The sequence below is a fragment of the Octodon degus genome, unplaced genomic scaffold, assembly GCF_000260255.1.
Source record: "Octodon degus isolate 3935 unplaced genomic scaffold, OctDeg1.0 scaffold00352, whole genome shotgun sequence".
Taxonomy (NCBI): Eukaryota; Metazoa; Chordata; class Mammalia; order Rodentia; family Octodontidae; genus Octodon; species Octodon degus.
The window spans coordinates 208,797-222,784 of NW_004524928.1; the positions used below are offsets into that span (position 1 = coordinate 208,797).

General features: G+C 46.5%; 1 protein-coding gene across 1 annotated transcript; it reads left to right on the forward strand.

The window, feature by feature from the left end:
* Positions 1–2,256: 2,256 nt before the first annotated feature.
* LOC101574919 (ribonuclease 7) lies at positions 2,257–2,861 on the forward strand. Its single transcript, XM_012513184.1, has 2 exons — positions 2,257–2,443; positions 2,578–2,861. Exons 1-2 carry the CDS (start codon positions 2,257–2,259, stop codon positions 2,859–2,861), a joined length of 471 nt encoding a protein of 156 aa, XP_012368638.1.
* The last annotated feature ends 11,127 nt before the right edge of the window (positions 2,862–13,988 follow it).

Below are 13,988 nucleotides of genomic sequence, written 5' to 3' on the forward strand. Positions count from 1 at the left end.
TTTTTCTTCAGTGGAGGAGTGGCTTGAGAAGGAATGACCAAGAATTGTGGGGAGTAGGTGACTACTGTGAGCTGAGCTAGGTGGGTGGCCTACCTTTAACACTGCCATGTGCAGAGAGAATATGTAGAGACAGTAATCTGCTTTATCTATTAAGATAGTATCTAATGTTTTCAGAGGTCTGGTGCTTCAGCTTTGATGTAGGCTTTCAAGCTCCAGGAAGTCATAGCCTCTATCTCGAGGCTCAATCCCAGCTGGCGGCGCAAAGCATTGGCTCTTCCATCCTGTCTCAACCCAGCTCACATTAAAGAGCAGCAGGTAAAGGCTACCAGGGAAACACGCACGCCACCTTCAAAGACTATCACCAGCACCTCAGCTGGACCAATACACATTGCTTAAGGCCAATTGAAGGATAAACAGAAGTCCTAGGCAGCTCTGTACATAGCAATACAAGGAAATAGGGTCAGGCTCAGTCAAAATGGAGACAGTCCTCTTCTTTCAAGGAGAGCTGCTCAGGTGGTCCTCCGCAGAGATTTGTGTCTCTTTGGTTCACTGATACATCCCAAGTGCACTAGCATCTAGTAGGTGCTCAATTTTGTTGACTACATGCATATCGCTGAACCTGAGATTCTGAGTTTACCTACTACTTATGGGTGAATTTTATTTTTATTTTTATTTATTTATTTATTTATTTATTTATTTTTTGGCGGAACCAGGGATTGAACTCAGGCCCTTGTGCTTGCCAGGCAGGCGCTTATTCTACTGAGCCATCTCCCCAGCCCCAACCATCTCCCCGGCCCCTTATGGGTGAATTTTAATTACAAAAATAACATCTGTTTCCCAGCCTTCCCACCCACAGAGTGATGCTTTCTCATGGGAACACCCAGAGCAGCACTGACCCAGGCTGTCACCACCATAAGGAACAGCTGAAGGAAGGGCTGGGCAAGGTGTTAGGAGAAATACCACCAAGGCATCTCAAATGTAAACATTTAGAATCGGGTCCAGTTCTGCAGCGCCCAGGAGGTAGGGAGGGGAAGCTTGAGAACAGGAAGCGTGGGTGTGTTCCTCAGGTGGAGCCAGGTGGCCCTCCTCCGAAATGAGTCCTCTTGGAGCAGCTGCTCTGTTGCCGGGGCGCTGGACATCGTGATGGTAATGGTTCATCCACTTCCCTTGTTTCCTCCATCTCCTCCAAAAGATAAACAGTATACCTGACTGACAGATAACTCTACAAATTCATTTGCTAGGCTATTCATTTTGTGCATCTTGTTAGAGCAAAAGTAATCCTTAACACCATAGTGATTGGCTATTGTGAAATATTAGAGAAGCATGCAGGAGGACAAAAATGACAGCTCCTCCTGAAATTCATGTAGGTTGGACCTTGGGTCAGGGACTTCACTAAGAGTCATTGAAAGCATGTGACAGGGCCCACATGTAGTACACTCTGGATGTGAGGACCCAAACTTCCTCATTGCAGAACGCATTTAAGCAGGTTGACTAGATCCATAGGCATCCACTTACTGGAGACAGGTAGGGAGTGAGGCATGCACCCAATTCATTTCCTGATTGGAAACAGCATAGTCAGGCCAGCTCTTAAGGAGTCAGGCATCACGCAGAGGCCCTTAGAGCTCTGACAGCTCAGCCAGGGTGGACGCATCTGTTTCCTGAACAAGAGTCACTGCTGTGAAGGCTGAACAGGAGGTGAGGCTTGCAACAAGATACACTGAGGAGAAAAAGCGAAGAAGAAAGGTGGGTTCTGACCATCTGTATCCTCTGATGAGTAGGAAGACAAAGGAGGAGCTCCAACTAGGGGACACTGCCCATGAGGGGAGGGAAAGTAATGTTGGGGATGGAGATGTAAAGTGAGAAAGAAGCTGGACACGGGAAATGGAGGCAAGCATAGGAACAAAGGTCAGGAGGAGATGGTAGTTGAAGGAGAGGAGATAGAACAAAGGGCGAGGGCTCAACGGTACAAATGCTTACATGGCAAGCTCAAGGTCCTGAGTTCGAGTCCCAGTACAGAAAAGAAAGAGCCAGAGGCAATAGAGACAGAATGCCAAGAGACGGGATGAGGTCACAGTAGATGTGGACACATAGAGGAACACGAGCTGAGATATCAAGCGAGGAAGGCGGGGAGGGAGAACAGGGGGGCATGAGTAGCCACAATAAGAAGGTAGATGAAGGCAGTTTCTCAGCTGAACACATGTGCTCTCTGTCCCCAGCAACCGTATCCCTCCTTCCTGACTTCTGCCCCTAAAACAGATGATACGAGCCGAACCAAGTTACTTCTCCCTGCTGCTGCTCCTGCTGCTGGGACTGTGGGTGGCAGAGATCCCAGTCCACGCCAAGCCCAAAAACATGACCCCAGCTCAGTGGTTTGCAACTCAGCACGTGCAGCCCAAGCTTCAAGCCTGCAACGCGGCAATGGGCCATGTCAACAAGCACACAGGGACTGGGGAGATGGCTCAGTAGAATAAGCGCTTGCCTGACACGCTCAAGGGCCTGAGTTCAATCCCCAGTTCTGCCAAAAAAAAAAAAAAAAAAAAAAACGAAAAAAAAAAAAAAAAAAAAACAAGCACACAAAGCGCTGCAAACCCCTCAACACTCTCCTGCATACTACCTTCTCCAGTGTGGCTGCCACCTGCCAGACCCCCAGTCAAATGTGCAAGAACGGCCATAAAAACTGCCACCAGAGCCCAAAGCCTGTGTCCCTGAGCACATGTAAGCATATTTCAGGGAAGTACCCCAACTGCAACTACAGAGAGAAGCGCCTGAGCACAGATTACATAGTGGCCTGTGACCCTCCCCAGAAAAAGGACTCTGGGAAATTCCACCTGGTTCCTGTGCACTTGGACAGAGTCATTTAAGTTTTCTGCCTCGCTCCTTCTCCTGGCTTTTGCATCCGGGCTCCTTCCCCATCCAGAGCATACTCTTGCCCAGTTTCTTGAACCCTCCTTGTTTTTGCTCTAAGGAGAGGCAGACAGAGCTGCTGCTGCTAAGGCGGGCTGAGTGCTACAAAAAGACATTGTCCAGGCCAGGGAGATGGCTCAGTGGAATAAGTACTTCCCTGGCAAGCGCAAGGATCTGAGTTCAATCCCTGGTTCCGCCAAAAAAAAAAAAGATGTTGTCTTTCATACTTTTGTTGCTGCTTTCCCCCACTCGAAGCTTAACCCCAGGAGAAGCTCAGAACCTTGACTTCTTCCCAGGATGCTTTTATTTTCTTCATTTTTTATGTATTTGGTACAGAGTCTCACTATGCAGCTCAAACTCATAGTGATCCCCATGTTTTCAGCCTCCCCAGCACTGGGATTACAGGCGTGCGCTACCATGCCTGGACTCAGTCACTGGCTCAGCGCATCCCAGGGTCCGGGCCGGCTTGACATGTGGGACAGGAAGGGGGATCGAACCCCTGGTCCCTATGCTTGCCAAAGCAGGCACTTAAGTCATCCCCCCCCCCCAACCAGGGATGGAACTCAAGCCCTTGCGCTTGCTAGGGAAGTGCTTATTCTACTGAGCCATTTCCCCAGCCTTCCCTGGACACTTTCGAAGACCTCTTCCCTGCTACATGACAAGGGGAGGCAATAAATGGAGAAGACATGTGTAGGATGTACAGGCAGCCCTGATTCCCCATCCTAAAGTGGGAGTCTTCCCAGCCCTGATGTGGTGAGGTAACTTGTGTGGGAAGAGGTGGCCAGAAGGGAGGAAAAACAAAGAGATGCCACATCCTGTTTACATAGCGCACTGTGCTTTTTACACCCACCTGGGGGGGAGGGGGTCCATGAGACAGACTGGGCACAGTTGACTTCCTTTCCTTATGGATCTGGGCTTTGAGATTTCACAAAGCATAGTCAACTAAGGAGCCCTTCAGCAGAATCTGGACTTGAAAATGAGTGGCCTTAGTCTACCTACGGCACTGCTCTACTGGTCAGGCAAGAAAGAGAGCACAGCAGGGACAGAAGTAGGCAAGAGCTCATCCAGGAAGAAATACGCCCCGAGCTCATCAGAGCCTGTTACACCGTGTGGACTGCAAGGAAGGCCATTACCTCTCCAGCCAAGGGGCTTTTTATGAGGTGCCAGGGGAATCTTAATTCATCCCCTTCCCTTTCTAATTGCCCCTCCTTCTGGCAGGGCCCTGAATCTCCATCAGGATAGATCCCCTGGGCCGGGAGGCAGAGTGTAAGGGGAGGGCCGTAGGATCACATTTCCCTTGACCTTAAGGGACTTCCATGGCCCTGAGGCTGCTTGTCACAAACAGACTGGTGGAGCTGCCAGCAGCTTCCTTCCTAGAGATAAGGATCCCCTGCCTCAGTACTTCCCAGGCTGTCCACACGGCTGGGCGGTCTGCCCAGGCCTGAGGACCTGAGATGTGGAAATGCCCTCTTTCTGTCCCCTTCAGCTGAAGACAACACCTTTCCCTCTGGTGAGTAGTGCAGGAAAAGCTTTGGCTTTTTATCTACTGAATCTTGACAGCTCCTATTTTCTGCAGCCCTGACCTTCCCCAGCTCCTTCTCCCTTCCTTTATCTCAGGCCAAAAGGAATTGTACTGCGTCCCATGCACACCCTCCTTCCCACCCAGACCCACTGTTAGACCTTCCCGCACCTGGTGGAGTGCTACTGTATTTATCACTCCTAACCAGTCAGACGAGCTTTGGAGCCAGACAGAACTGGGTACAAATCCTGGCTCCATCGTTCCTCTCCATGACTTTGAACAAATTAATGGAACTTCCTGCAGGTTTATTACATAAAGTAAAGTGGGAATAATATTGCCTACTGAACAAGATTTCAGGAGACCTAGAAGAAGCCGCTCTGGTCAGAGATGAGTGTGGTGGCATGTGACTATAGTCCCAGCACTCTGGGAGGCTGAGGATCACAAATTCAAATCCATTTGAAACTCTCATCGCTATTTGTTTTTCAATAAAATTAATAAAATATTTCAAATCCAGCATGAGCAACCTAGTGACTTAATGAGATGACTCTTAAAGTTAAAAATAAAAAGGGCTAGGACCTTACAATTGGATTCAATTCCCAGAAAAAAAAAAAAAAAAGATGAAAAATAAGGCACTGCTGCTGCTGCTGCAGCTAGGTACTAGTGGGTGCCGGATCACAGCAACTAGAAGAGGTGGTAGGAGCTGCCTTGGACAAGAAGCAGGCCAGGACAATCAGCCGTACACAGCCCCTAGGGACCTTGTTCTGCTACAGTCATGCTCAGGAGTGGGCTACGGAACAACAGGAGGACAAGAGGCCCAAAATGACATGAGACCGGTGGCTTGAGGGGATAATGGGAGAAGGGGAGGGACAGGAGGGAAGGACGTGAATAGCTGGTACAGAATGGGAGGCAAGGCACAAGGCAGGTGTGAGCTGCTAGGCAGTGAGTGTAAACATCACTGTTTCCTGAAAACAACATTGTCATCAAGAGGTGGACTTCTAGGGTATGCAAAGGAATACAAAGTTTACTTTTCTTCCCTTTTTTTTTCTTTTTTTTTTTTTGGTGCCAGCTCAGCCTGCCCTGGGGCTGTGGTGCCAGGATCAAACCAAGGTCCCTGCACCCTTTGCAGGTGCTTTAGACCGCTGAGCTATCTCGCCAACTCCGGGGATACAAAGTTTTAACCAAAGCTGTCATTTAGTTTTGTATTTCGGCATTCACCATATTATACTTTTGACTTCCTATAAATAAAGGTGCATAGAAAAGAAGGTACTTGGGGACAGCTAAGTTTTTCTCCACTTTATTCTTTTTAAAAACACCCTGTACTTTATATTCCTTTTTACTTCAGTTCTGGGGATCTAATGCAGGGTCTGCCATATGTTAAACAGGTACTCTACCATTAAACTACAAACCCGGGGGCCTGCCCCTTAGCTCATTTATTTAAGTGGCTACTTAAACAAAGCAGTCAGGCTCAGGTTGCTGTGGTTCCATCCCCAGAACTCAAACCAGCCAAACCTGCCCTGAAGGCATTCTGAGCCAGCCCCCCCCCAAAAATCCTAAACTACAAACCCAGTTGCTCTTTGTTTTTTCATTTTAATTTTTTCATAGGTATTTTTGGCTTTGTTTTGTTGAGACAAAGTTAGGTTTTTCAGAGGCACAGTAAAGAGATAGGAAAGATACAAGAGGCCTTTCTTACTCTTTTTTTCATATATATATATATATATATTCCCCCCCCCCGGGGGGAAGGGTGTACAGGGGGTTCAGGGTCTCACTACTAGATCTGACTCGTAGCGATCTGCCTGTTTACAACCTCCCAAAAGCTGGGGTTACAGTGTGCGCCACCACATCGTCTCCCCTCCCCCCCTTTTTGACTCTGAAGATAGACAGAATCTGAGGAAGCCAGGAGAATCCTCCTACCTGAGACAATGGGAAGCCGAGATTTTGTGGACTTCTGCTGGGGGCAGATTTTGAGGGGCCGATTTTTGCCGATTTAGTGACCTAAGGAGCTGACTGGGGTCTCCTTTATGGCCCAGGAAAAGTGAAAGGAAATTGCATCCAGGACTGGGTTGGGAATAAGGAGGAAGTGGTCTCTGGGAAGATAAGCTGCTGCTTTTGGGCTTTAGCCATGTTAATGACCACCATAATAATTCAGCAATTTCTGCTTGACCATGTAGCCCAGGCTGGCCTTGAACTCACAGTAATCCTCCTGCCTCAGCCTCCTGAGTGCTGAGATTACAGATGTGTGCCGTCGGGATGTCCCAGACGATACCATCCAGCCTTACACAGATAGATTTAAAGAGAATCAACCTGGATCTAAGGAGCAGAAATCAAGGAAGTGTCCAGGCACCAGGTATAGTTCCAAGGTCACACCCTGTGATCTATTACCTTCAACTAAGCCCACTTTATCTCTGTCATCCCCCAATAATGCCACCAATTCATGACCTCATTAAGGAAACGGAAGTCTCTAGATGCCATGGCTGCACTGGGGATCATTATTTTTTTTTTTTTCTTTTTAATGTATTTGGTACAGGGTCTCACTACACAGCTTGGACTCATAGTGATCCTGCTGTTTTCAGCCTCCTCAGTGCTGGGATTACAGGCCTGCGCCACCAGACTTAGTCTCATGGGCCGGCTCAGTGCACCTGGGGGTGGAGCTGGCACTGGCATGTCATGCCAGGGATGGAAGCCAGTCCCTGCGCCTGCCTAAGCAGGTGCTTAGTGCCCTGAGCTGTCTCACTGGTCCTTGCACTGGGGATCAAACCCTCAATACATGAGTTTTTTTGGGTGCTTCCTATGTAAACTGTAACATAGATACCTACTTCCTAGCAGTGTTATATGGGTTAAATATGAAAAGACATATAAAGTGCTTGGTACCATAGCTGACACAGAGGGAAAATTTTAGATTTAACATTTTTAATTATTATTCTAATGTTGGCTGCTGAGTAGTCAAACCTGTGATGCGTGAAGCAGGCCTGACTTCCGTGGCAGAAGACAAAGGACAGACACCAATGAGGCCTCTTCACCCTCTTCTCCCAGAAAAGCTTCTAGGTAGGAGTAGATTGGGCATGGTGGGGCGTGCCTGTAATCCCAGGGATTGGGAGACTGAAAATAGGAGAATCTCTACAAGTCCAATCCTTGCAGTGAGACCCTATAGACCCTGTAGAGCCTGCACTAAATACATAAAAAAGAAAAAGAAAAAAACAATCTCCACCAGCCCCATGGTTCACAATCCTTACTCTTCTCCAATGGATTAATAACAACAAGAAGGCATCATGATCACTACTTTCCATGATCATTTACATGGAAAATTTACTGGTATCTAGAATTGAACTCAGGACTTTGTGCTTGCCAGGCAGGCATTTATGAAAATTAATTGAATGTACACATTCAAAACATAAACTGACCCTAGTATGAATTAGTACAAATTTCTACTTGGACCACTGGCACTTGGCACAAAATGACACATTACATCAGCCTTGTTTTAGAGTATTTAAGTAGTCAAAAAATTATAATATTGCAATATGTCTTCCAGGGACCTCAAATTATCTAATCCTACATTCTTCATTTAGAAAATGAAAAAAACAAGACCCAGAAAATTTAAACATATGCCAAGTTTACATGGCTAGTTCAGGCAAGAAATGAGAGTTTTTGAACAATTCAGTGATGTTGCCAAACTGATGCTCTAGCGAGGGAGAGGGAGATGGCTCAGTAGAATCAGCACTTGCCTGGCAAGCACAAGGGCCTGAGTTCAATCCTTGGTTCAGGAAAAAAAAAAAAAACCTGGCACTCTAATCAATGGTTCCAAATGGATCTCAGGCATTGTCATGATACATAGACAGGCAGGCAAATCAATCCACACATGAGAAAATTCCTGGATTTAGGATAAAACCAAAATATCTTCATCCACAAATGCTTAGTGCCCTTAGGCAAGCATGCTTGCATTTCCACCCTTTGCTGAACTACTCATAGTATGCTGGTCAGATGAGGGCAATGGCACTCAGGGGCTCGATGGCCACCTGCCAGGCGCATCCGTGACCATGCCTTTGGCTGCTGGAGATGTACATAAGGACACAGAACAAGAGCAAAGGCCCTCACCTCCTCTGCAGTTCAAGGTTAGTGAAAACACGGAAATCACTTCTGGTGGCTCTCTGGGTGGGCCAGGAGCATCTCTACACTTTTTATCTTTGGTAAGGATTCCCCTTTTTTACACTAGAAACTGCAGGATAGTGCATCTGGGACTTTCCTCCAAAGCACTAATAATGGCAGAGGAGAATGAACTGGAGCAGTCCAGGAGTAACCCACAAGCCTGAGCTTTCTCCGGTCTCCTTCTTCCACTTCTTTAGTACATATAAACAGCTGTGTGTGAAAATCACTATATGTGTTGTCTTCAAGCTCCCTTTGTTGTAATAATGGGTCAATGTTAATTTTTCATTTTGATGGCCGCACCGTGGCTATGCAGACAAGGGTCCGTGAACTGAGGAAGTAGTGACTGAAGTATTAAGGTGTGATGGGCTTTATGCCCTCACGTGTTCTTTCTTTCTTTTTTTTTCTTTTTTTGAGATAAGTCCTCACTATGTAGCCCAGGCTGGACTTGAACTCACTACGTTCATCCTGCCTCTGCCTCCTAAGTATTAGCATTACAGGCTTGCACCACCATACCTGGCCCTAAACTTGTTCTTAAGTAGCTCAACACTGTTCAAAACTGGAAGATCTGAATGAAGCACATAGGGGGCTCTATGAACTATTTCTGAGACTCTAACTTTAAAATTATTTCAAAGTAAAAGTTTTTAAAATTACTTAAAAATGATTTCTCTTTTAATTTCAATATATTCTTTTTTTTTTTTTTTACCAGGAATCAAACTTAGGGCCTTGTGGCTGCCAAGTAGGTGCTTGTGCCACTGAGTTATATTCCTGACCTATGTACTCTATCATGCAGTTTTCTTTTCTTTCTTTCTTCTTCTTCTTCTTTTTTTTTTTTTTTTTTCGGAACTGGGGATTGAACTCAGGTCCTTGCACTTGCCAAGGACGTGTTTATTCCACTGAGCTATCTCCCCGGCCCCACAGTTTTATTTTCTATGAAAATAATGTTTTAGTCTACATCCCTATTGCCCAAAGAAATTGTTTTAGTAAAATACTGAAGGAAAAGTGTTACCCTAGGACTCTGTTCTGCCTGAGGTAGGAACGCACTGGCCTTAATGAAGTTTTGTCCAACTTGCTCTCTGCTCGTTTTTATCTCTAACTAGATTTCTGTTTTAAAACTGGGTGAGGAAGACAGGCTAGTCATGGGGACAAGATAATAGAAAAGTCGCGTGCTAAAATATGAGCAAAAAGAGCACTCAGAATAGTGACTGGAACACAGAAAACCTTTGGTCAATGCCAGCTGTGCTTGTTGTTACTGTTGTCATCATAGCCAGCCCTGAAGGCATGAAGGTGCCTGTAGATCTGATGGGAGTCAAAGGCCGCAGCAGCCACAGGAGGGAGCCGCACATCTCAGCCCTGGTTGAATGCCACACCATGTCCTCTCCCCCACAAGGACAAATCCAGGAATCTGGAACAAAGAAAGCTAGTCCACATAGAGGCAAGAGCATGGTGGGTTTGGGTAGCCTGGGAAGAACCCACGCAATCACAGGGCAGCAAAAAATGGACCCAGCACAGCAGGGTAAGCCACAGGAAGGAGAATGAGGTTTCCAGGAGTGTGGCACTGGATTGCCTGGGATGACGCTGGGTCACTCTGAGCTCATGAGCAAGGGCCACGGGGTTCCCATGGGCCTTTAGAGCAAGGAGCTCTGCTTAAAGAAGATCCTATTTATTTATTTATTTATTTAGTGTGTGGCCTGCTCAGCCCACCAGGGGGCGGGGCTGGCTGGCATGTGGTGCTGGGGGATTGAACCGCGGTCTCTGTACTTTGATTGGCTTAGTTTGTTCTAAGTAGGTGCTTTAGACCACTGAGCCATCTCACCAGCCCAGAAGATCCTTTTTAAAGAGACGTAAAATGTAAGTTCTGAAACCTTGAAAAGACTCAATCTAAAAAAAAAGACTCAATCTGAGACTAAGCTATCTTCCCCACCCCAATTATTGACCCTTTGCCAAGATGTCAGATCCCAGGCAAACAGGCCAGAGAAGCTGGAACAAATTGGTCCTACTGATCTACAGATACTCAGGTGCAGGGCTGCCCGTGACTTCCTCAGCCTCTTCTGTTTCTCTCTTGGCTTTCTCAGCTCCTGCTCACCGATCCAGTTCCCCTATACACTAGTTGTGTGACTGTCATCTATTCTGCCTTCTCTCTGTCCCAGAATACTGTTATCTATGCTCACAGAGTGACTGGGGAGCAGAACACTCGCCACCTCAGCCTCATCAGTGCATGAGCTCTGTGCCACGTGCTTCTCAGCCATGGAGTAACCATGGGGGTATTTAGCCAGCCAAATGCCAGGAATTCAAGACAGTCCACTGGGAGGAGGAAGTGTCTCTTGTAGCCACGTGTCCTGGCCCAGGGAGTCCACCATAGGTGCATAAGTTATTCAGCAAAAATGTAGCTGAAAAATCTCCCATGCTGTGGCTGGGCAAATAAAACCATCAACAGCCATTTGCCTTCGGAAGCTCACAGGATACCTTTGTTCATCTTACCCTCCTATGAGTCTCACTTCAAGCATTCTGTATCTTAGCTTATGCAGCCTCGGTGGCTACAAAAGCCAGCATGAGCAGCAGTGCTTCTCCACTTTATCACAAGGAATTTACTCAAACAACGTGGCTTCCAGCGTAGCAGCCCTAAGAGGGTCATCACACAGAGTCTCTATAAACAGATCCCACCCTCTGCTGAGGGACCAAAATCAGTTATGGACAGTCTCCAGCAGACCCAAGCAGAGGATCAGAACACAATGGCCCACACCGCCTTAAGTGGAGTCTTTTGGCTCCTACACCCATCTCTCCTGCAGTCTCCTAAAAAAATGATTCTGGGGCAATAGTTTCTTTTCCTCTGTTCCTGTTTTCTCCAAGCTACTCCAGAGTCTTCCATTAGTCTTTTTCTAGCCTTCTAGTACTTCGAGGTTCTTTCTTGTGATGCACAGTTTCAGAGATATGAGACATTTCAAATTATTTAACTCAAATTTTTTGTGTTATAAATGGTGAAGGAGGGGCAAGGGAGATGGCTCAGTAGAATTAGCGCTTCCCTGGCAAGTGCAAGTGCCTGAGTTCAATCCCCGGTTCTGCAAATAAATAAATAAATAAATAAATAAATAAATAAATAAATAAAATAAATGGCGAAGGACTGAAGGAACACCATGCTGGGTGAGATCAACACATGGTTACCGTGTGCTCCTGTGACCTAGCCACATGCCAGGTGCTTGAGGATGAGAGGAAAAGGGAAGCAAAGTCAAAGACAAGCTGTCGGAAGAAAAAGCAAGTCCCATCTATTAGAACAAAATTTCGTTAGCATGGTTTGTGAAGAAAAGTGGGAGAGGCCAGAGGTAAAGAATAGGTGGATTGGATACAGGCTATGTAAGAAAGACTGTGGCGCCCAGTAGGGAGGGTGAGTGTTACAGCATATGCAGGAGAACTATTGGATTTTTTGTTTGTTTTTTTCATGGATGATTTAAAGATGTAGGTGGGAAATGTAGGCTCTATCAAGATTAATCCAAAACTGTTATATGATCAGTTAGACTCAGGAGAGAGAATAGGCAAGATGGCACTGAGGTAATGATGAGAACCAATAAGACTAAGTGATAGGGCTGGGGGTATGGTTCAGTGGGTTAAACACCTGCCTGGCAAGTGTAAGGTCTTGAGTTTGATCCCTGGTACTGAAAAAAACCAACAACTAAGTAATATATTCACTATGTTGGCCACCTAAATATGGGTGAATGAGGAAAAAAAGTCTAAGGGGACTTTTTTTTTTTTTTTTTTGTATTTTTAGGGAAGGGTCTACAGGGTGTTCAGGATCTCGTAGTGATCTGCCTGGTTATAGCTTCCCAAGAGCTGGGATTACAGGTGTACACCACCACGCCCAGTCTCAATTGCTGTCTCAGTGTGCCCTGGAGGCAAGGCCAGCGTGGCAGGCCTGGGGATCAAACCTCTGGCCCCTGCGCCTGCTTGCAGGTGCTTTAATCCGCTGAGCTATTTGGTCAGCCCTAAGGACTACTACTTTTTTTTTTTTTTTGCGGAACAGGGGCTTGAACTCAGGCCCTTGCGCTTGCCTGGAAAGCGCTTATTCCACTGAGCCATCTCCCCAGCCCCAGGACAACTATTTTTTACTGCAAGCCAAAAAAGAGAAACAGATGAGGGGAACCTATTTTTGACGAAAGTTGAATTCTGAGACAACCAAGCTGGCAGCAGGGCATGCAGTAAAACTTCCTATCGCTGCATGTCCTGGAGACACTCAACCCGACGACGTTCGTTGGGAACATTACAAAGAACCCACTTCCAAATAGCAGAAGAGTGATTCAGGTGAACTCTGAAGCGCCTTATCTGGTATCTACGAGGTCAGGTCCACATAAAGCCAGTGCCTTACCCCAAATCAAGCAGCTCACTAGCAACAGCTCCGGGACCAGAATTTGGGGCTCTCAGAGTCTGGATCAGGATTCTCAGCACTTGATATTTCAGCTTTGCATCTTGATTTGTCTCAAGGGAGCAAAGTAAAGTTGGGGTCTGAGGACTGGATGAAGCGCCCACATGAGCAAGGTCAGCGAGAACTGGCTCAGAAGTGAAGGGAAGCTGCCTCTGACTCTGTCGCACCCGGATAGAATGACAATTTGAGAATCAGGTTGAACTGATTTCAGCGGCTGCACTGCTTTGTGCTTTGTATAACTGCCCACACCTGGACATTTTTTCTTCACCTATAAAATAACTAAATATTTTTATCGCATCAGGCTGCCACAGAATAGGTGAGGACATGTTTTTAGATAAATGGATCAGCAAATACATTGGTGGATAGATACATATTGCTGAGCTTTGTGTCAAGACCACAGAGGAGTTCAATTCCCGGTTCCACAAAAAAAAAAAGCAGAGATTAATACTTTGGGGCCAGGGAGATGGCTCAGTAGAATAAGCACTTCCCTGGCAAGCCCAAGGGCCTGAGTTCAATCCCTGGTTCCGCAAAAAAAAAAAAAAACACACAGAGGAACATTATGACATTTAATCTACCAGCGGTGGCACAGGCACCAACCAGGCAGAGCCGCCCCGGCCCATCTGCCGTCAGTGTCTGCATGGTGACTCTCCCAAAGCACTTATCCACTCACAGGAAAGAAGCATGGCAAGCAGGGACAGCACTGGCTTTCAGGGCAGACAGGGCTCCTTTGAACCCTGCTCCTGCCACTTACTACATCTATGATCTTCACCTCCCTGAGCTTCAGTTTCCTTTATAAAAATTGGGTATAGCTGGGTATAGTAGCATACACCTGTAATCCCGGCACTTGGGAGACTGAGGCTACATAGTGAGTTCAAGACCAGCCTGAACTGTGTAGTAAGATCTTGTCTTGAAAGAGAAAGAAAGAAAGAGAAAGAAAGAAAGAAAGAAAGAAAGAAAGAAAGAAAGAAAGAAAGAAAGAAAAAGAAAGAAAGAAAGAAAGAGAAAGAAAGCAAG

What these genes read in the sequence shown, in the direction of transcription:
- LOC101574919 (XM_012513184.1), top strand. Translation starts at nt 2,257, where the DNA reads ATGATACGAGCCGAACCAAGTTACTTCTCCCTGCTGCTGCTCCTGCTG. An exon ending in CCATGTCAACAAGCACACAG is followed by an intron (nt 2,444 to 2,577) that starts GGACTGGGGAGA and finishes ACAAGCACACAA; the next exon opens with AGCGCTGCAAACCCCTCAAC.